The sequence below is a fragment of the Rhinatrema bivittatum genome, chromosome 7 (assembly GCF_901001135.1).
Source record: "Rhinatrema bivittatum chromosome 7, aRhiBiv1.1, whole genome shotgun sequence".
Lineage (NCBI taxonomy): Eukaryota > Metazoa > Chordata > Amphibia > Gymnophiona > Rhinatrematidae > Rhinatrema > Rhinatrema bivittatum.
This window is the reverse complement of record NC_042621.1, coordinates 265,665,894-265,689,527: the sequence shown is the minus strand read 5'-3', so window position 1 is coordinate 265,689,527 and position 23,634 is coordinate 265,665,894. Positions and strand designations below refer to the sequence as shown.

Genomic DNA, 23,634 nt, shown 5'->3' with positions numbered 1-23,634 from the left:
CAAAACAAATTGTTGTGCACACGCACAACGGTATTTACGTCTGCCTCCTCCTTGCCATCAGCAATGAGGTTGACATGCTCGTATTTATTAATTAGCAATGAATAATTGATGCATTAACAAGTGAAGGAACGTATACTGCAGTCTTTGACGGTAGCGTTTTGCATGTCTGTAGCAGTGACTGTGTTTAAGTTTACTGCACATGCGCCAGTGTTTTTTGTCTATCAAACTGAAGTGAGAACGCTGAGCTACTGAAATAAGATGCTGTTGGATGTTTTGATTCAGTGAGTAAGAGAGAATTATGTTATGATTTTGAGTTGCAAGTGATGATATTTTTCTAACGCAAGTGATTTTTTTAGATTGGTGCCCTGATAAAGTCTTGTCGGTGAAACGGTGGCCGCCAATATCAGTAATATAAATAGAATTTGTGGACCAGAATGGATAATGTCATGAGCTAAGTTTTTTACATATATAAAATCTTACAAAAATAACTTTTGATTTTGCATAAGAGGAAGGTCGGAGGTTTTTATGACCGATGACTGGAATGCATGCAGTAAGTCCTTAAGTTATTTGGACTTGACTTGCTATTGCTCTGAGGTCTTTACCTCCACATTAATATCTTTTAAAAAAAATTTTCAAAAAAAGCTATAAGATCCAACTTTGACAATTGTGGTGATTAAGATCATTAATTTTTGGAGTGGAAGTATTGATTTTGTGATTTTGAAATATTTTGTAATTTATGAAATATTTTTAATCTGCCTTAAACCACTTTGGATGATCCTTTCAAATTGCTAAGTGAGGTATAAGTGTAATAGAACACAAAATATATCCAGGAGATAAATATTAGGGACACTGAAGTTAATAGTTAAAGCTTTTGTGCACAGCATATTGGGGTAGATTTTCAAAGGGGTACGCGCTCCGAAAACCTACCCCAAACCCCCCCTATGCGTGCCGAGCCTATTTTGCATAGGCTCGGCGGTGCGCGCAAGCCCCGGGACGTGCGTAAGTCCCGGGGCTTGCAAGAAGGGGCGATCAGGGGCGTGGCCAGGGGGCGCAGTTAGGAATCGGGGGCGTGTCCGAGTGCACCGACACAGCGGCCTGTATCGGGGCCTGCCGCACCGGAGAGCGTAAGTTACTACAGCCCAGAGGCAGTAGTAACTTCTCCGATAAAGGTAGGGGGGAGGTCTAAATAGGGCCGGGGGGGTAGTTAGAAAAAAAGTTCCCTCCGAGGCCGCTCTGATTTCGGGAGCGGCCTCGGAGGGAACGGGCAGCGCGCGCAGGGCTCTGCGCACACAAGTTGCACAAATGTGCACCCCCCTTGCGCGTGCCGACCCCGGATTTTATAAGATACGCGCGGCTACGCACGTATCTTATAAAATCCAGCGTACTTTTATAAAATCTACCCCATTTTGTGTTACATGCACGAGAATCAAGCTTTAAATATTTCCCCCCCATCAAATGCACAAATTTTGTGCACACAGAATTTATCCATTAAAAAAAAGAAAAAAAAGGGGGGGGGGGGGGCATCATTGGAAACATTCTGTGTGTAGGCCTTACCTTTACCCAGGTATATTTACAGTCCTAACTTTGCCCAGATAAGCTTATGTGTATAACTCTATCTGAATATATTCAGTGAGAGGCTTGTGCGTGCAAGTCCTACTGAATATCTGAGACAAGTTATGCACATAACTTTCCCCAGATAAATATACCACTCTCAATGTCACTAAATATTGACCTCTTAAGTTTTCTTCTTCTACAGGAGAGGAGAAAGAAAGAAAGACAGAGAGCAAGGCTGTACCAGAACAAACAGATGTCTAAGATGTGGTACTAAAGAGTTTTTACCATGTTATGTCTATAAGAAAAAAAGCATAGTACGTCTACCCCTGCTTCAATGTATCAAAAACTCTTCAGCCACCTAAATACATCGACACAATAAATGTTTCTTACTCATAAACATCTTCCACTGTCATCCGCCGGTAGTACTTAGCCAATTTCACTGCCAATATGATGCTAGGAATAAAGAAGATGACACACCAGCCCAGACTGAACCAAAATGCATTCTTGGAGGTGGCGGCATCAGGAAGAAGAAATAAAAGAATAGTAGGTTGTTATATAACCTTTTGGCAAAAGTAACTAGTATAAATTATAAAGCTCATTCTAGTAGTTTCTTTTATTTATTTTTTTAAATTTCTCATGCTTTAGCCATAAATATTGGCATCAACCTGAAGCATACAATTAAAAAAACAAAAAAAACCAAACAAAAAAACAACCTTCGGCAACACATTTGGTCATAGCTTAGCCCACTTTTTCAATGTTTTTGTATTCCTTCCTTTATCACTGATTATCAAACACTATTTGAATCAAAATATATTTCTTTTTTAGGATGCATCTACTCCCAGTGCTTATCGTGACAATACTCTGTCTCTGATATTCGGTCATTTCCACAACTGGACTGGGATGGCATATGCAGAAGACTGTGCCTATAGGAACAGCCTTGGAGTAGGTGCCATGCAGGGGCCACTATATGTTAATGCATTACCCTTTATCCTTGGGGAATTCTGAGTCTAAAAACTTAAAGGCCAATATATTTAAACTCTTCTTCACTATGAATGTTTCAGGTCATGCAGATACATAAGTATGCATGTATTACAAAGAACTCTAGCAGGAATTCTGAAAGTTTGAGATCGCACCATCATACCCAGGCTCAAGTGTGAAATTCATTCCTACCATAGGCGCCGATGCAATAATGTTCGCGGAAAGCGGGCGCTGACTTTTCAGCGCCCGCTTTCTTAATGCACGCATGGCACCCGCAAGGGTAAATTAGGGGGTCGTGCTAAGAAGGAGGCGCTAGGGTTACTTGCGCGATCCTAGCGTCTCCTTGCTAACGCAACCCGCCGCAGCTGCAGGTTATGAAGACCGACGCTGGTAAACTCGGCTTCAGTTTTCATAACCGGCCGTCTGCCAGTAATGAAAATGACCGCCAATAAACTCTACAGCCGTTTTCATTACTGGCAGACAGGCAGGTTATGAAAACCGATGCCGAGTTTACCGGCGTCGGTCTTCATAACTTGGCGGTCTGCTGAGTCCTTTTTTTAAAGTAAAAAAAAATAAAAATAAAAATAAGTACAGAAAACAGTTTTTTCTGCTTTTCTATACTTTTTACATGTGCTCAGCTATTAACGCCTGCTCCAGGCAGGCGTTAATAGCTGAGCGATAAATGTGCAACTGAGACGCGCATTTATCTTTTTGCATGTGGAGTGAATGAGTAATAAGCTCATTCACATGCATTTGCATGTGATGAGCGCTCTCTCATTCACGCCGCATCAGACGCACGTTAAATAGGCGCTAATCCCCCTATTGCATTAGGGGGTGGATTAGTGCCTATTTATCCCGCATCTGTCTATGGGTTATACAGTGCGCTCAGCTGAGCAGACAGTATTGCATCGGCCCCATAGTATGCACAAACCATTTGGAGACATTAACTGAGAGAGAAGCAAGTTAAATTTCTATACATAAATATTCTCATCATGAATGCTAACAGCTACAAGAGCATGGCACACTATAACCTGCTAATACATCAGAGTAAAACGCCACATGGAGATTCCTGTGATGTAGTGCACTTGCTTTCTTCTCTTCTTACCACCAGTGAATGCCCTGCATGTCAGGGTTCACCAGAAAGCATACAACTGCAAATGTCTTCTTACCAGGGAATTTACAATATGATCACAGACCACCACCTGGGCCATATCCAGCAACCCAGCAAGGGGTGCACAGCGAGCAATGTTCTCTGTCAGCTGAGAAAAAAAAAAAAAAAGATGAAAGAAAGAGCTTTTACTTTAGTATCCGGTTCCTAGATTTTATCAAAACTAAAAATAAAACCCACTGCCTGCTCCTTTCCCCCTCTCCCACACACATGGGGAGCTGGTTCATGGTACTCTCTAGAGAAATAAGCAAAGGAATGGCATGGAATTGTACAACAAATGTTCCTGCAATGCAACAGCTCCACGTAAATATTTCTACTGAAAGAACCTGATGCATGATGGCAGGGTGGTTGGAGGTTGCTTATTTGCCAAGAATGTGCAGAAAGCTATGAAAACTGGAGGATACAAGCAGCTGGTTTCCAAAACTCACACCAATACCAATAACATCAAAATAAAGATCTTTATTCTCTTATGTGAATCTTTACAAATCAAAGCGAGTGCTGCTGTGTTCTGAGATTTATTTATTTTTTTAGGAAATCATATCTTTCAAGGAACCTACAGAGAATTAATGCAATTATATCTCTAAGGACAGAAGACAACAAATGGGAGAATTCTTTACCATTGTCTTTATCCATTCAATGTAAGAATCAAAGTAACCCAGCAGAATGTCCAGAAAAGCCTTGCTCTCCTAGAGGAGGAAACGCAGGATGGAGTTATAGAGATCAGACAGGCAGACATAGGGGCAGGATTTATGACAGTATTATGTGAGATGGCAGTACATGGGAATAGCAAACCCTTGTTCCCATTAGGACCAACATGATAACATTAAATTAAATTTGTATTCCTAGTTATTAACAATAACCTATTGCATGATGTGTTTTTTTTTTATATACCCATTACATTTCGAAATTATTTTCTAAGGAATGGTAATATTCAAGTAGACGTTACGTAGGGATGGAAATCCTGCCTCCCTCTCCACATCACTGAGAACCGATACTGATTAATAAACAGAATTAGAAGGAAAGACTAGGGCGTACATTCTTGACAATCTGGGAGGCCGACGTCTTCATCATATTCTGAGTTTTCTCCATCAGAAAAATGGTGGAATTCACAGATGACTAAAATGGGAATGGAGAAAAATGTTATAAGTTTTTCTGTCACTGAATTCAAGAAATTAAACACAGTTTCAGAGTTTGCTTTCCAAGGTCATATTGGTAATAGTAATGAAGTCTTGCTTGGTAGCCTAGTAAGGAACAGAAGGTTCACGTATTTTAGCAGCCTGGAACCCTACCAGTGCAATGTACAATAATTACACAAGTGACATTTAGCAAACAAATCAGTTCAAAGGTTGCTTTACTCTGTCACTTCACACTTGCATATATTTGTTTTGGACAATTACTGAGCAACTCAATCACCCTTCCAGTTTTGTCCTGCAAGAGCTATCCTTACCATGCAAGGTTGACCCTAGGGTGGGTACAGGTACTAGGGCAAAATCAATCTGTGCTGGGCCTCCTGAAACCTGGCACAATCATCTCTCTCCCACCCCCAATCCTCTTCCCAGCAGAACCATCAGCTCTCTCCCATCCCCCCTCCCTAGCACAATCATCTTTCTCCCATCCTCCCCACCTCAGCAGCATAACCATCTCTCTTCCATCTCATACTTACACATCTTGAAAGAGAAGTCTGTGTACTGAGTTTAATTTATTTTTTTTTTTACTTTTAGTCAGTCATATTATATAAATTTTTATTCCCTTAGAACAATTTCATCAACATTGAGAGATATAAATTATGTTTTTGTATGTTGATGAAATTGTTCTAAGGGAATAAAAATGTGTTTATGATATAAAAAGAGTACTTCAAAAGTGATATGTGCTTGTATCCCACTCCCTAATCAGTGCTTAACACTAAATATCAGAAGAACACACATACACACACACATATCTACATACATACACACACACACACGTGGAAGATTGGCATCTCCTCAAAGATGATGGTCCTCTAAGAAGTACTTCATGGATAGATCCATGCTAGCAAGATTAGGGAAAATGGACTTCCTAAACACCTCTGGCTATTTTTCCTAAGCTGCCTTTGTCATAACACAATCCCTTCTTTCCTTTCATGTGCTATAATGTAAGGTCCTCAACTTCCTATGGCTACTTAGGGGTTAATTCTGCAGAAAGGATTAGGAATATAAACATAAGATATGCCATACTGGGTCAGACCAAGGGTCCATCAAGCCCAGTATCCTGTTTCCAACAGTGGCCAATCCAAGTCACAAGTAACTGGCAAGTACCCAGACAATAAATAGATCCCATTAATAGCAATTTAAGGACTTCTCCTCCAGGAACTTATCCAAACCTACATAGGATTTTAGACAGTGCTGGGGAGGAGCCGGCTGTCGTGGTACATGTGGGCACCACTGACATAGGAAAATGTGGGAGGGAGGTTCTGGAAGCCAAATTTAGGCTCTTAGGTAGAAAGCTTAAATCCAGAATCTCCAGGGTAGCATTCTCTGAAATGCTCCCTGTTCCACGCGCAGGTCCCCAGAGGCAGGCAGAGCTCCGGAGTCTCAATGCGTGGATGAGACGATGGTGCAAGGAAGAGGGATTCAGTTTTATAAGAACTGGGGAACCTTTTGGGGAAGGGGAAGTCTCTTCTGAAGGGATGGGCTCCACCTTAACCTGGGTGGAACCAGACTGCTGGCGCTAACCTTTATAAAGGAGATAGAGCAGCTTTTAAACTAGAACAAAGGGGAAAGCCGACAGTCGCTCAGCAGCACATGATTCGGAGGGAGGTATCTTCAGAGGATACTAATGATGCACTAGAATTAGGGCATCCTGACAGTGAGGTTCCAATAATAAGAAAAGTAGTCCAAGTGCCTGTAACTAAAAACTCACTTGAGCTAAAAACTTCTAACTTATCCTATCAATTAAAAAGCAGAATGAAAATGCAAACAAAAAACAAACTTTGAAATGTTTGTATGCTAATGCCAGAAGTCTAAGAAGTAAGATGGGAGAATTAGAATGTACAGCAGTGAATGATGATATAGACTTAATTGGCATCTCAGAGACATGGTGGAAGGAGGACAACCAATGGGACCGTGCTATACCGGGGTACAAATTATATCGTAATGACAAGAGAGGAGCACGTGGGAGGCGGTATAGCGCTTTATGTCTGGGATGGCATAGAGTCCAACAGGATAAACATCCTGCATGAGACTAAATGCACAATCGAATCTTTATGGGTAGAAATCCCTTGTGTGTTGGGGAAGATGTAGTGATAGGAGTATACTACCATCCACCTGGTCAAGATGATGAGATGGACAGTGAAATGCTAAGAGAAATTAGAGAAGCTAACCAAAGTGGTAGTGTGGTAATAATGGGAGATTTCAATTACCTCAATATTGACTAGGTAAATGTATCATCGGGACATGCTAGAGAGATAAAGCTCCTGGATGGAATAAATGGAGCAATTGATTCAGGAACAGACAAGAGAGGGAGCAATTTTAGATCTAATTCTCAGTGGAACACAGGATTTGGTGAGAGAGGTAATGGTGGTGGAGCTGCTTGGCAATAGAGATCATAATATGATCAAATTTGAATTTAATGACTGGAAGGGGGACAATAAGCAAATCCACGGCTCTCGTGCTAAACTTTCAAAAAGTTAACTGATAAAATGAGAAAAATTGTTAGAAAAAAACTGAAAGGAGCAGCTACCAAGGTAAAACGTGTGCAAGAGGCGTGGTCATTGTTAAAAAAATACCATCCTAGAAGCACAGTCCAGATGTATTCCACACATTAAGAAAGGTGGAAAGAAGGCAAAACGATTACCAGCATGGTTAAAAGGGGAGGTGAAAGAAGCTATTTTAGCCAAAAGATCTTCATTCAAAAATTGGAAGAAGGATCCAACAGAAGAAAATAGGATAATGCATAAGCGTTGGCAAGTTAAATGTAAGACATTGATAACACAGGCTAAGAGAGAATTTGAAAAGAAGTTGGCCGCAGAGAGAAAACTCACAGTAAAAATGTTTTAAAATATATTCGAAGCAGAAAGCCCGTGAGGGAGTCAGTTGGACCATTAGATGATCAAGGGGTTAAAGGGGCACTTAGAGAAGATAAGGCAATCGCGGAAAGATTTAATGATTTATTTGCTTCGGTGTTTACTGAAGAGAATGTTGGGAAGGTACCCGTACTGGAGAAGGTTTTCATGGGTAATGATTCAGATGGACTAAACCAAATCACGGTGAACCTAGAAGATGTGGTAAGCCTAATTGAAAAACTGAAGAGTAATAAATTGCCCGGGGTTCTGTAGGAACTCAAAAATGAAATTTCAGACCTATTAGTAAAAATTTGTAACCTATCATTAAAATCATCCATTGTACCTGAAGACTGGAGGGTGGATAATGTAACCCCAATATTTAAAAAGGGCTCCAGGGGCGATCCAGGAAACTACAGACCAGTTAGCCTGACTTCAGTGTCAGGAAAAATAGTGGAAAGTGTTCTAAATATCAAAATCACAAAACATATAGAAAGAAATGGTTTAATGGAACAAAGTCAGCATGGCTTTACCCAGGGCAAGTCTTGCCTCACAAACCTGCTTCACTTTTTTGAAGGAGTTAATAAACATGTAGATAAAGGTGAACCGGTAGATGTAGTGTATTTGGATTTTCAGAAGACATTTGACAAAGTTACTCATGAGAGACTTCTAGGAAAAGTAAAAAGTCATGGGATAGGTGGCGATGTCCTTTTGTGGATTACAAACTGGCTAAAAGACAGGAAACAGAGAGTAGGATTAAATGGACAATTTTCTCAGTGGAAGGGAGTGGGTAGTGGAGTGCCTCAGGGATCTGTATTGTGAAGCATACTTTTCAATATATTTATAAATGATCTGGAAAGAAATACGACGAGTGAGGTAATCAAATTTGCAGATGATACAAAATTGTTCAGAGTAGTTAAATCACAAGCAGATTGTGATAAATTGCAGGAAGACCTTGTGAGACTGGAAAATTGGGCATCCAAATGGCAGATGAAATTTAATGTGGATAAATGCAAGGTGATGCATATAGGGAAAAATAACCCATGCTATATTTACCCAATGTTAGGTTCCATATTAGGTGCTACCACCCAAGAAAGAGCTCTAGGCGTCATAGTGGATAACACATTGAAATTATCTGTTCAGTGTGCTGCGTCAGTCAAAAAAGCAAACAGAATGTTGGGAATTAGAAAGGGAATGGTGAATAAAACATAAAATGTCATAATGTCTCTGTATTGCTCAATGGTGAGACCACATTTTGAATACTGTGTACAATTCTGGTCGCCGCATCTCAAAAAAGATATAGTTGCAATGGAGAAGGTACAGAGAAGGGCGACCAAAATGATAAAGGGAATGGAACAGATCCCCTATGAGGAGAGATTAAAAAGGTTAGGACTTTTCAGCTTGGAGAAGAGGCGGCTGAGGGGGGGATATGATAGAGGTGTTTAAAATCATGAGAGTTCTAGAACGGGTAGATGTGACTCGGTTATTTACTCTTTCTGATAATAGGACTCGGGGGCACTCCATAAAGTTAGCATGTGGCACATTTAAAACTAATCAGAAAAAGTTCTTTTTCACTCAACGCACAATTAAACTCTGGAATTTGTTGCCAGAGGATGTGGTTAGTGTAGTTAGTATAGTTGTGTTTAAAAAAGGATTGGATAAGTTCTTGGAGGAGAAGTCCATTACCTATTAAGTTGACTTGGAAAATAGCCACTGCTATTACTAGCAACAGTAACATGGAACAGACTTAGTTTTTGGGTACTTGCCAGGTTCTTATGGCCTGGATTGGCCACTGTTGGAAACAAGATGCTGGGCTTGATGGACCCTTGGTCTGATCCAGTATGGCATGTTCTTATGTTAACTCCCAGCTACATTAACTGCCTTAACCACATCCTCTGGCAAAGAATGCCAGAGTTTGTGTGTTGAGTGAAAAATAATTTTCTCTGATTTGCTTTAAATGTGCTATATGCTAACTTCATGGAGTGCCCCTAGTCCTTCTATTATCCAAAAGAGTTAATAACTGATTCACATTTATCCGTTGAAATCCTTTCATGATTTTTTAGACCTCTATCATATCCCCCTCCCCCTCATTTGTCTCTTCTCAAAGCTGAACAGCCCTAACATCTTTAGCCTTTCCTGATAGGGCAGCTGTTCTATCCCCTTTATCATTTAGGTCACCCTTCTCTGCACTTTCTCCAGTGCAACTATATCTTTTTTGAGATGTGGTGACCAGAATTGCACACAGTATTCAAGGTGCGATCTCACCATGGAGCGAGACAGAGGCATGATGATGACCTCCATTTTATTCTGTTTGCTTTTTTGATTGCCGCAGCACAGTGAGCTGATGATTTCAATTTAATATTAACTATGACGCCCAGATCTTTTTCCAGGGTGGTAACTCCTGTGCCCTCGTTTTTGAGATGCTACATCACATTTACCTAAGTTAACATATATTTCTTATTATTTAGTTTTACAAAGAAATAATTTATGTAGAAGACCTTTCAGTATTTTAAACATTTTCATTTAAAAAATAAAAATTCACAACATTTTGTCTCTGTCTGGATAACTTTTTTCTTTCATTATGCCTCTCTTCTCTCAACTTTCTCCCTCTTATTTTTCATTGCTTTCCTCACTCTCTCCTGTTAGCCCACTCTTATTACAGTTTATCGCCTCTCTTTCTCCTGCCAAAATATGCTTCATTTCTCCTCCCACTTCCTTCCACTCCTCTAGTTTAACCTTTCTTCCTTCCAGTAGCAACTTCCCCCTCCATGTATCTCCTCTCCTCCTTATCAACATGAAATTAGTCTCCTTCTCCCTTGCATTTACTATCCTGCCTCCCTTGTGTCTTCTATCCCCTCCTATCAATGCAACAAAGATGGGGGAAGCCAAGGAGTGTAAAGTCCAGAGGTTGGAGTGCAAATTCTAACTGCGTTATTCAGAGCAAAAGATGCATCTTCAGTCATGAAAGTGGAAGTGCAGTCATTGCCAGAGGAGATCAATGGGATGGATTCCCAGCCCCGATAGGAGCCGTGTTGCACAGCAAAGCTGGCGAGGGACAACAGCAGATAAACTTGACAACAGTTCGGCGGCTTAGGCCGAAACGCCGCTCGTGTCGGGGCTGGGAATCCATCCCATTGATCTCCTCTGGCAATTGACTGCACTTCCACTTTCATGACTGAAGATGCATCTTTTGCTCTGAATAATGCAGTTAGAATTTGCACTCCAACCTCTGGACTTTACACTCTTTGGCTTCACCCTTCTTTGTTGCATGGCTGTGCTCCCGTTTCTTTTGCTTCTTTGCCCTCCCTCCATGAATCTCCTCTCCCAATCACCAGTCTCTCCCTCAATCCCTTTTTCCTCCCTCCCTCCTCTCTATTTTACCATTGCCACATTTTCAGCAAATGTGGCACTCAAGAAAAGGTCCCTAGTTAAACTGGTCCTCCATTTATCCACAGAACAGGCACAGCCATGGGCAGCAATAGTGCAAAGCTTTCTTGTACTGCCCTGCCCAGGTGCCTTGGTCCATCTCTTAAGGGTGAGAGCCTATGTCAGTCCCCATCGCTGTGCAAATTTTGGACTGTCTGCTAAGGCTGTTAATTAGTGTCAAATTCTGATGATGTTTTTAGCAGGCATCATAACTGTGACAGGTTCCTTGAGCTATACTTACTCCTGCTTCAGATATGTGGCTCAGAGGGTTCTCATACTAGGGCCAATGTTACCTAAGTATTTGGATGAATCAGTCCTAAGAAACACGTCTGCAGCTGGCATTAAGGGTATTAATGGAGCATCTTCGGTGACTGCTCCCTCTACGTGGCACAAATGTCTTTTTCAAGGCAATGAAGAGTACTTTTTTCACCCGAATATCTGGTTTTATGAGAGTTAAATGTCTAAATCACCCATTATTTGCTACCTTCTATTCAAAAAGATGTTGGGTGGAGCCCAGTCCTAGCAGAGTGTTTGTGTTTGTTATAAAGGAAGAAACAGAAATAGCTGAACATAAATTTCCAGCTCAGCGTGTTCTATAGGTGAGGAAATTAAAGCTTATTTTGGCTCCATATGGTATGTGGATGGTTAGCAGACAGCTTCGTATTAGTCAGCAAGTGTGCTTTGCATCTGTGCACAAGAATGCTCAGCCAGCTGGACTTAAAACCTGTGCTGCACCTGCAGAATGGCCTGCAGACGTTCAGTCCTCCTTCCTCCTGCACTTCAGGGAACTCAGAGGGCTATTAAATCAGATTCCTGCAGTGAGCTGGTTTCAGTCACCCTCCCTCTCTTTAAGGCTCACTCTCTGTCTCTCTCTCACGCTCTCTGTCACCACTTTGTTCTCACTTTCAGGCTCTCTCAGTGCTCTCTCTCTCCAGATTCTTTCAGGTCCCTGAACCCAGATTTATTTGTAGTTGCTCCCCATTTCCCACCACAATCAGATATGGCAAACAGAAGGCCCAATTTGCATTAGGCAGAAGATCAGCTTTCAGAGGAAACGCCCTACTTACCGGTATTTGAGATGTCACGGCTTGTAAACTCTGGATGGTATTGTTCAGAGATTTCTGTGCAATAAATCAAAGAGAAAATCTTAGAAAAGGCTTGCTGCTTTAGACTATCCTCTTTCACTCTTTTTTTGGTCTGGCAGCTTCCTCCTGCTCCTTCTAATTCAGAACCACCGCTAACTGAATCTATGGGGTTCAGCACCCATTTTTAACCAGCCCAGCCACTGCAGCCACGCTCCTCTGTCTGAGAGGCAGGATCCCCGATTCCCTCCAGAGCTCTCAGCCTGCCAGCAGGTGTCACTGTTGCCCAATGACTGGGATTTCATCCTTCCACCCTACAGGGGCTGTAAACCGTTGTCTCCGTGGCATCCCCAGCTCCAGCCGTGGAATTATACACTAACTGCACTCGCTCTTTTCCTCTCAGCTGCACGCTCATTCTCTGTTGTTCTTTCCAGCCTAGTGCTTATCATCTCTACCTCTTCTTTTTTTTTCCCCTCCTATCCACAGTTAAGTAATTCATTATGAAAAAAACAGTAGCACAATAAATGGCATGCACCCAGGATTTATGGAATGAATAAAACGTGGAAGAGCTGAGGCAATAGGAAAGGAACGTTACCAGCAGCGGGCAATGACTGCCCGCTGTCACAATTCGTCTCCTGCCCCTTATCATAAAGCGAGTCCTATTAAGCCGCGAGAAACCATACGTAGAGTGAGAGGGAGGTGAGGAGGCGTCCTAATACAAAGCCTACAGGATCAATGAACTTTAGAGCAGTCCTGTGGGGACAGACTTCACTTTCTTTACAAGAACACCCCCTTAGCTTGCATACGTCCTTCTGTTGAGCCTGTATGGTTTCCACCTCTTAAGCGCTCGACTTCCAAGTTAAAAAAAAAAAAAAATCCCTAGTGGAAACAGTGTGATGCTCCTACCTTACCGGTACTCCTTAAAAAGTTGGAAACTATGCAAGTACTGTATAAATTAACAGCACAAAAACATCGTAGTCAACCTAAATTTGTGAATATACGGCAACCTTATTTGAATTGGCAAAATAACGGTTGTCCACTTTCCATTGAGAAGGTTCAGCTTCCATGATCATGCTCTCCTTGAATGTACAGTCTGATCTCTTTCTAGGTTGATATAAGTCGTTGGTTAAAGCTCATGGCCATACTTATATGATGATGATTCCTTAATAGTCTAGCAGTGAACCTCCCGAAATGTAATATATCAAAACATGTGTATAACCTTTGTTCATGGTTGATATTAATGGTGTTGTATTTTATGTTACATGGTTAATAAACCATAATTGGAAAAAAAAATAAATCCCTTATTTTTACCTTCAGAGGTACTATTCGGGGGAAACATCTTCTGCTTTTGTTTTCTACTGTCCCTAACCCAGCGCAGGCATGGCCAAGATCTGCTGAGCTGCCAGTATTGTGTATGGAGGGAAGCTGAAATAGCTCGGGATCATCATGGGTAACTTATGATCTGATCAATATTCTAAGTCATGGACGGCACTAGACAGGGGATCACCAATTCAGAAACTGCTATTTATTTCTTAAATTCTGCGTATCCAATAAATCATTCTAAGCTGAATGCAATCTAAACAAATAATCAGATTATTCTTCAGGGACAAAAGTAGTATGGACTGCCTTTAGGTATTTCTTTCCCCATTTTTTTTTTGGAAGTTTGTGACTGAAACATCTCCCTTATTCTCCTGGCAAGAGAGTAACTCAATAAGTCCGACTCTTTTTTTCACTGTGCGCTGATGTCTGAATTCTTCTTGAAATTAATTATTTGCTCTATTTTCTTATCCTTTTTCCAAAAAAAAAAATATATTTTTCTCAATACAGAAACAATGTAGAACAGTGAACAAAAATGCAATAGCACGAGTCACAAAATCCATATACAATTATCACAGCATACATGAGAGGAAGTTTTCAAAGCCTCTTACGCGCATAAAATCTGCACTTTTTTTTTTTCTTTTTGCATGTCATTAGTTCCTTGAAAATAGCCCTGGCGGGTAGGCGTGGAAGAGCACACGTGCAACCCGATTACGGGCGCACTTTTGCACGTGCTCACGGTAAGTATTCTGGGGTGGGGGGAAGGGCTGAGCTGAGATGGGGATAGGACTTCCACGCATGTCTACTTGCAGGTGTAAACTTGCACACATAGTAGGGGAACTTTACCCCGGCATTTTCAAAATGATTTTCATTTGCATAAAACTGGTTTGAAAATCAGCAGTAAAGTCTGAATTTAACAGATTATGCACACACTTTACTGCCATGTGCGGTGTTCCAAAAAGTACCCTCAACAAAAGTGAAACGCTGGCCATAGCCAAAACTGGAACATTGAAAAAAAAAAAAATACAAAACACACACAATGCTCCTGGCCTGAAAAATGAAGTCCAGCGTGGACTCCGTCAGTTTAATGTGATGGGATGGGATGCCATTTTTCTGCTTCCAATCTGGGAAGACTTAACTGTTCTTGGTGCTGCGCTAATCTCCAAGTAATCATTAATAGGCTACTTTCCAGGAAAAGTAATCAGCAATCTGATTACTTTGGCAGGCACATAACTAATCATCTGATAACAGTTTGCTTTACAAAATCAATATGAGCCCTGTATGTGTTTGATCTCATATCTCCCAGATACCATTCAGCCTTCCAAAGCTTTCCTAACGGGCATTAATCCCATGCGTGAGCCAGAGTTGTGGCAACCCTAGGGCCAGCAGGGTCTTGCCCATAGGCACTGTTGTCCGAAGGAGTCAGCAGCTACATGGGTCAATTTGGCCCTATCAGATCAGAAGATAGGGGCGCAGATGCAGAGCAGGCAAGGATTACCAACTGGCCAGTTTTCAGCTGGCCTTGTCAGCTACTGGCAGAAATTAAAAATCCACATCAGAAAAGCCGGCAATCTTTGTTAGACTGCCACTTAGACTGGCTGGGACAGGCCGGGCCCACTGCCATCAGAGATGCTGAGCGGGCCCAAGCTCTCAACTCCTAAGAAATTCAGCGTGGGGCCTGGAGCAGCCTTAGCATGCTGGCAGGCCTTGCAGCGACCCAGCCCTCGCACAAATTACCTTGGATACAGGAAGCTTATGCAGGAGAAGGGGTGGGGCCTTGCAGGGTCTGCCAGCATGCACAGGCCAACTCTAGCTGCGCACTGAATTTGTGTGTTCTTGCCAGCCCTCAAACAGCCAAAACTGGCAAGGAAGAGGGAGAAGAAGCCAAAAAGCAGCTGATGCTCTGAGAAAACAAAATCCTGGAGGGAACCTGGGGAGAGAAGGGAGAGGATCCACGTTGGGGTGTGATGAGTTAGGAGGGCAAAATACCTGGAAAAGGCCATGGAGGGGTGGACTCACAAAGCAAAGCGGTAGTCGGTCTAGAGTAGCCACGGATGTGAAAGAAACAAAAGCAAGACCAATGCCTTGGAAAGATTTTATTTAATAGAACTGAACCCGCCTGACTCTGGCTGAGTTTCTCCATTATGGCTGCATCAGGGGCTCTTAAAATTGAATGATATCTAGAGTATGTACCCAGGCACAATGTGTAATTTCTGGAAGTATCCACTGGTTAGATTATTTTCTGGTTTGAATGACTTTGAGGTCATATCATGGTAAGAAGTCCTCAAAGTGGTTTTCTATCCGCGATAGGAGTGCAATGGTGTGCTTCATACATTGGCAACTTTCACTGAAAAGAAATCTGTAGTCCGCTTCAAGTTCCTCAAGAACGTGAACACAATCTCATTCCTTACAAGGGAGGATGTGATGTCACAATTTTCACGCAGTTTTTGAAACATTGGATATAAGAGGATCATTTATTGTACACTGCGGTTATTTTCTGTTATTGAAGGAACGAGACTGTGTTCACGTTCTTGAGGAACTTGAAACTGATTACAGATTTCTTTTCGGTGAAAGTTGCCAATGTATGAAGCACACAATTGCACTCCTACTTACCGTGGATATGACCTCAAAGTCATTCTTACATTCAAACCAGAAAATAATCTAACCAGTGGATACTTCCAGAAATTACACATTGTGCATGGGTACATACTCCAGATATCATTCAATTTTAAGAGCCCCTGATGCAGCCATAAGGGAGAAACTCGGCCAGGGTCAGGCGGGTTCTGTTCTATTAAATAAAATCTTCTTTCCAAGGCATCGGTCTTGCTTTTGTTTCTTTCACATGGAGGGGTGGGCCATACAGGAAGAGAAAGGGGCCAGGGGAGGTAAAGCAGCCATATGAGAAGGGGTGGGAAAGAGCCTGAGAGTATAGGAGGAAGAGAACTCAGAAACTGACCACAGGGAGAGGTGGGAAGAGGCAGGAGAGGACCCACCAAGAGGAGATCCAGGATCATAGTCCCCCTCCTAGGACCCTCTTTCTCTGCCTTCAGCCTCCCAGCCCCAGCTGATTAAGCAGCGAGTGCTACTGCCGACCACAGTCAAGTCCCACTGTTAGACATCGCAGACAGTGGCACAGCCTTTCCACAGGCTACGCCCCCTGCCCGGGAGGGGGCTGCTGAGCTCCCACTCTGCTCTGGGCAGAAGATGGGGGCTCTGGGAGTCTGGGAATGTGTGTGTGGCGGGGGATCATTTGTATGGTGGAGGGGGCCCTCTGGAGCATGTGTTGAGGGGTGGGGGGGTTCACCTAGCCACCCCCTGCCGAGCCACCTGGCTACAGCAGAAACGTTAGGACACAGAAGCCCAGCAGGTAGAATTCAGCTCTCCCTGGCATGTTCCACGTGAACTTCCTCCCATATCAGGTCACAAGCTAACATACAAATGACTCACTATTGTTGACTGCAGACTGGTGTCAATCGACTTCTGAATCTCTCTTAGCTGTTGCGCCTCTGCATTCAGTTCACTTTTTAAAGATGCATTTTTCTATGAAAAAGATGGCATGGGGGAGGGGGGGGGTGAGAAAAGAGAGAAAGTTAGAAGGTACACTCGGAAAATAAAGGCAGCATCAGATCATAACTAGGGATTATGGGATCAATTTTCAAAAGATGCTCAGCTCCTAAATTAAGCCCGAAATTTAAACAGATTTTTATATGAATGTAGGTAACTTTGTTTTCAGATGGAAGACTCCCTATACTTAGGTCCCAGATTCAGGCCTCATTTGGGGCCTAGTGCTGAACATCTCGGCTAAGCTCCTGCTTTTCACTCTTTGCCCTAATTCTCCTACTTTGTACTCTTTGCCACCCATTTTAGACACCTAAGTTTAGGTGTCCAGGGAAATTAGAGGGCTAAAATGTAGATGCTCACTCTTAGTCAGCTTTCAAAGGGGCCAATTTAGGATCTTAACTCTCAAAGAAGTCCAGTGCAATAAGTTGCACTTAACGCAGTGCACACTTTAGCCCTCAGTTGGGTGCAAGGTTTAGTGCCGATGCAACGAGGTTTGTGCACAACAATGTGCGTTTAAGTTAGCGCCCTCGCATGGAAATCCCATGCTAATGAGAGGGTGCACTGGCTTATCCTTTCCCTGTGTTTTCTTAGTGCTGGAAACTCCTAATCTAAGGTGGAGTAAAGTTTCCAGGGCTACTGGAAGTCCACAGTTGGAAACTGGAGTTCCAATGCTAGGACCTGTAATCAGGATTTTACCTGCAGAAAAAAAACATGCTTTGTTCATAAAAAGCATGTTCTCCATGCAAAAAATACAATTTATGCACACAATAAATGCTTTCTGCACTGAAAACGTTTGTGTGTATTAGTTTACTGCATCGAGAGTTAAAAAAAAAGATAGCTTGTGAGTTAAGAAACTGCGCTGAATTTCAGCACACCGTTTTAATGCTTAGCTTTTTACATAGTCCCCTAAGTTAGGCATCTGAATCCTATGAAAATTGATTCCAAAGCAACTAAGGCACAAAACAAGAAGAATTGTAGGGTGCATTAAAGATATATAATCTATGGCAACATGTTCAGTGGGGAGGAATGGACAGGAGATATAACATTATATGCAGTTTACATAAACAATAATGAAACATACAAACCCAATAATATATGTATATATCTACATCTATATACTCTCTATGCATGTATGTATATATACACACACATAGAGAGAGAGAGAGAGAGTGTGAAGGACACAGAATATGCTGGCAGATAAGGGTCATAATCAGAAAAAAACAGTTTCTAAAACTGTTATAATCCACTCGACGACCAATGATCTGACTAGAAACATAAGGCCAGATTTTCATATCTACGCCTGATTTTATAATAACATGTGCGCGCAGCCGCGTACATGTTATAAAATCCAGGGTCGGCGAGCGCAAGGGGGTGCACGCTGAGCCCTAGGGAAGCCCTGATGGCTTTCCCCGTTCCCTCCGCCCCCCCCCCCCACCTTCCCCTCCCTTTTCCTATCTAACCCGTCCCCCAGCCCTATCTAAATCCCCCCCTACCTTTATATTTTTTTTTATATACGCCTGCCTCAGTCCCGCCAGCGTGCGCAGGAGGGGTTTAAAAGGGTTACACGCATATATTACGTGCATAACTCTTTTAAAATCCGCCCCATAGTCTCTGAAATAGAGAGATTTCCAGAATCTGGGAGAGGGGTTTAGGCATTTTACAGGTTATCACTTTTTCATCGAGCGGAAGAGGCCTTCAATATGTGGCTCAAAACCTGGTGTAAGGAAGAGTGTTTTAAGAATACGGGGGCTGCATATGGAACAACGAGAGGCTCTATGGGAAAGATGGCCTCCATCTTTCTGTGGCAAGAAAAGGGATCCTACGTGATCAAACACTGAGGGCAGGGCTGGCAAATGGAAGCTGATGGATTCGGAATGTCACCCCTGACAAACACACGACGATAGTGGGGAAAATAATAAGTGAAATCAGCTCAACAGTCCCACTATTTAGCAAAAGGGTAGAGAAGGAATCCAGGAGGATCAGCAAGATTAAAAAAATAAAAAATAAATAAAAAATGGAAATCTATTTTAGATTTTATACTTTTATTATTATTTTATTAATTATGTAAACCACTGTGATGGCACCCCCAAAAGACGGTATATAAAAATCTATAAATAAATGGTCGTAGTCTAGGCAATAAAGTTTCAGATCAGTAAACCTACACAAAAAAGTAAGTCTTTCCATGCTGTGTCAGATCATGGCCCATTGAGCCCTGCATCCTGTCTCCAATAGTGGCTAATCCAGGTCACAAGTACCTGGCAGATCCCATAAAGTAGATCTGTTATTTCCTACTCACGCCCAGGGATAGCAATAGCTTTCTTTAGTCTCCCTGGCTAACAATATATTATGGGCTTTTCCTCTGGGAACCTGTCCAAACCTCTTGTAAACCCCTGCTGTGCTAGTCCGGCAACAGATTCCACAACTTAAGTGTGCGCTGAATGAAAAAGTACTTTCAATTGCTTGTTTTAAATCTGCTAGTTGGTAGTATCACCGATGTCCCCTTGTTTTAGAAGTTTTGGAAAGGGTAAATAACCGCCCTTTATTTACCCATTCCACTCCACTCGTGATTTCATAAACATCTATCATTTCCCCTCTCAGTTGTCTCTTCCAAGCTGGAGAGCCCTAGCCTGAGTAGTCTGTCATCATGGGAGAGCCATTCTATCACCTTTATCACACTCCTATACCCTTTTTCCTAGTTCTGCTGTGTCTTTTTTTTTTTTTTTTACATGGGGTGACCAGAACGGCACACATGGTGGAGGTGGACTTATTGCTATTATGGAAATGTGGTCCAATGAGTCTCCCGAATGGGATTTGACCATTCCAGGCTGTTTAGGAAGGATAGAAATGACAGAAAAGGGGGAGAAGTAGCTTTTTAGGTCAAAAATAATATAGAAGCAACTGAAAGGTAGGGGCTGTGGGAAAAGGAGGCGGGGCTGTGGGGGTCCATCTTTGAAATAGGCAATGGCATTTCCATATATACCAGCGTGGACTACAGATCTCCACATCAAAATAGAGGATCTACCCAGAACTCTGGCTGAAGATATCCAAAAAAGTGAGAATTAATGAGGAGGTGTTGTTGATTGATTAACTTTAACCTGCCAGATATGGACTGGAGTACCCCTTCTGCCCCTTCAATGGGCTCTGCTCAAACAAATGGGGATGGAACCCACAAAGGGAGGGGGCACTATTGGATCTGCTGCTTCCGGACTGAAGCAATGTTAATAATTTGAGGAGTGGAGGAGTAGCCCTAGTGGTTAGAGCAGCGGGCTACAAACCAGGAGACCAGGGTTCAAGTCCCTCTGCTGCCCCTTGTGACCTTGGGCAAGTCACTTCACCCTCCATTGCCTCAGGTACAAACTTAGATTGTAAGCCCTCTGGGGACAGGGAGTACCTGAACGTAATCCACTTTGAAGTGCTGAAAAAAAAAGTGTGAAAAGAGGAATATAAAAATCTTAAATAAATAAATAAACACAATTTCTAGCTAGGTGGCCGTCTGAGCACCGGTAATCAGATGGTATGACTTGATATCATGGACAAGTTAGAAACAAGTCACATGAAGCTCAGAGCCCCGAATTTCAAAAATACTGACTTTGGTAAAATGGGGAAGTACCTTGAGGATGGGCTAGGAGGAAATGTGTGAAATGGAAGAGCAGTGGGCTAAACTAGAAGAAGCTATAATAACAGCAAGAAATCTTTTTATAATAGAAATAAGGGAAATCAATCTGGTTTGGCAAAGAGGTGGCTGAAAAAAATTAAAGCAAAAAGATCAGCAGTCAGAAAGTACAAAGGATCTACAAAAGATTGAACATCTGGTAAAGATTGAATATCTGGTAAAGATGAAAGAAAAACAGAAAGAAATCAGCATGGCAAAAGCACAAGAGGAAGAAGAGACTGCATGAGAGGTAAAGCAGGGTGACAAAACTTTTTCTAGTACGCCAGAGAAAGGAGGAACTGTAAAACTGAAAGGAGACTAGGAAGAAGGTGTGGAAGAGAGACAAGAAAAAGCAGAAATACTTAACAAATACTTCGGTTCACTGAAGAGGATCTGGGAAAAGGATCACTACAGATTGGCAAAGGCAGAAGGTTTGCCTAGGGTCGCTTAATACCCTTGCAACGGCCCCGGTCACATGAGGTGCATTCTAGGATAATAAGGGAACTCAGAGTTGTTCTGGCCGGTCCACTGAAATGCCTGTTCAATAGATCCTTGGAAACAGAAGAGGTGCCACCAGGTTAGAGAAGGGCTGCTGTGGTGAAATGATAACACAGAGAAGGTGGGAAAGTTCAGGCCGGTTAGCCACATCTCGGTGCTGGAGACTCTGCTGAAAGAAAGGATAGTGGACTATCTACAATCCAGTGGTTGCAGGATCTGAGGCATCATTGGGTGACTGGAGAATTAGATCATGAGCTTAAATGGTTTACTTGGATTTCAGCAACGCTTTTGATACTGTTCAAATTAGAAGGCTTATGAATAAATAAATGGTCACTGGGAGCTCCGGCGACGGTTGAAGAGCGCCTCACCATCAGGCGCCGGCGAGCAGGGAGGCCACCCTCCATCCCGGGCCCCCGCGAGAACTGAACACCTAACTGAATGGCAGGGGGAAAAAAGATACGGAACTAACAGCAGGAGGTGAGGGAAATGAATGACTGCGATGCGATGTGTGACCACGCCCTCCCGACGTCACTGGGAGCTCCGGCGACGGTTGAAGAGCGCCTCACCATCAGGTGCCGCGCACCGTGCGTCGCGCGACAAAGGGGCTCTCCCCTTTGTGTACCCCTTCATGCAACCCTTGTGCTTCTAAAAAAAAATTAAAATCTTTTATATTTTTCTGTTATGTAACCTTTATTCCAATTCTTTACCTTTTCTTTTCACTTGTTAACAATTTTAATTAGAAATGTTCATTGTATTAGACTATGGAAATTTATTTCCTGCTATTCTGTTTAATGTAAACTGATATGATTTACATTGGATGTAAGAATGTCGGTATATAAAAATTAAAAATTAAAAATAAATAAATAAATGAGCAGCCTGGAAATTGGCCCCAAGGTGGCAAACTGGATTAAAAATTGGTTGACGGACAGATTAAAGAGGGCATTTTGAAATGGAATTCACTCACAGGAGAGAGGGCTGATTAATTAATTGCCTCAGGGAAGGCTCTGGGCCAGTTTTGGTCAATACCTTTGTGAGCAATATTGCGGAGTGGTTAGAAGGAAAATAGTTTGTCTCTTTTGCGGATGACACTAAGATCTACAACAGAGTGGACACCTCTGAAGGAGAAGGCAGAACGAGACGTGATCTAAGAAAGCTTAAAGAGTGGCTGAATGCTTTTCAGTTCAGATTCAATACCAAAAAGTACAGAGTCATATTTGGGATGCAAGAAATCCAAAGGAACTGTATGTGATGGGGTGAGAGACTGATATAACAAGGTGGTGACTAGAGCCAGAGAGAGGCATAACCAGCAAGAAAAAACGGTGGTGATAATGCCCCTGTTCAGCTGCTTATCTCAGGCTTTCCTGAAATGGCTTCAAGCACCTCCACTGGGAGGCTGTTCCATGCATCTGTGAATATTTGCTAATCACCCCTTTGAGCTTCATAGCTAGAGACATACTTCCCTTGATATTGGCTGAATTACAGAATAATATTGGAAAATTATTACTCTGAGGGGTGATAATATAACTGACAGAGGATTATAATACCCACATCTTCCAAATCTGAGGGCATTATTGTGCCTTAGAATCCTCAAGGCCAATATTCAAAAAAAGCTGAGCATCTACATTAGGTTCCTAAGTTCAGTGGATAATTCACTTAGGCCTGCTATTCATTTGCCTAGCTTTAGGACCCTAAATTAGGTGCCTAGTGCTACAAATCCGTGCTAAGCTCCTGAGTTTTCTCCCTGTCCTCATGCCACCCCTGTAGTCATCTACATTTTAGGGTCCTAAATGTATGTACCCAGAGAAGCTAAGGCCCTCAGCCTTCTAAACCCTTTGAAAATTGGCCTTCGTGTTGTCAGTCACCTCAGGCAATGAATACCTACCAACACAAAGTTTTTCTGGTACATGATTTCTTGAGTCTTTAATGGAATGCAACTTTTTACTGTTATGCAGTAACAGTTACTGTTACTGTAAGGCTGCCTCAAACTGTAGGAGGTGTCATTAGCAACCTGGTTAAAAACAAAGCCAGGAATGGAGTTTTAGCTAGCAGCTAGAAATCCCACAGCTGTGGATCCAGACAAGCTGGAAGAGGGTCAGGAGGAGGCAAGGGGATGGCAAAAGAGAACCAAACAGTGGCGTCCAAAGGCTCAAACTGGGGAAAGAACAAAGAAGCTAATCAAAAACTCATCTTACAGAGGGCCATTTAAGGTCTTTCTAAGGTAATTGATGGATTAGGACATGCAGAAAATAATATTCAGTTCCCTCAAGTATTTTCATGTCAACATACAAAATATTGATTTAAAAAAAAAATGCTGACATTAAATCTCCAAGCTCAAACTCATTAACTGTGATAGTTGTGGATA

General features: G+C 42.3%; 1 protein-coding gene across 3 annotated transcripts in view; it reads right to left on the bottom strand.

Annotated features, from left to right (window-relative positions):
- LOC115095887 (prominin-1-A-like) overlaps positions 1 to 23,634 on the bottom strand; it is a 156,930-nt gene that overhangs the window by 5,515 nt on the left and 127,781 nt on the right. For all 3 annotated transcript variants that reach the window (XM_029610185.1, XM_029610184.1, XM_029610186.1), the window contains 6 exons: positions 17,009 to 17,101; positions 12,230 to 12,283; positions 4,736 to 4,816; positions 4,318 to 4,386; positions 3,702 to 3,791; positions 1,945 to 2,057 (listed from right to left, as the gene is read on the bottom strand). In XM_029610185.1, the coding sequence (XP_029466045.1) occupies positions 1,945 to 2,057; positions 3,702 to 3,791; positions 4,318 to 4,386; positions 4,736 to 4,816; positions 12,230 to 12,283; positions 17,009 to 17,101 (500 nt within the window). The remainder of the gene's footprint in view (positions 1 to 1,944; positions 2,058 to 3,701; positions 3,792 to 4,317; positions 4,387 to 4,735; positions 4,817 to 12,229; positions 12,284 to 17,008; positions 17,102 to 23,634) is intronic.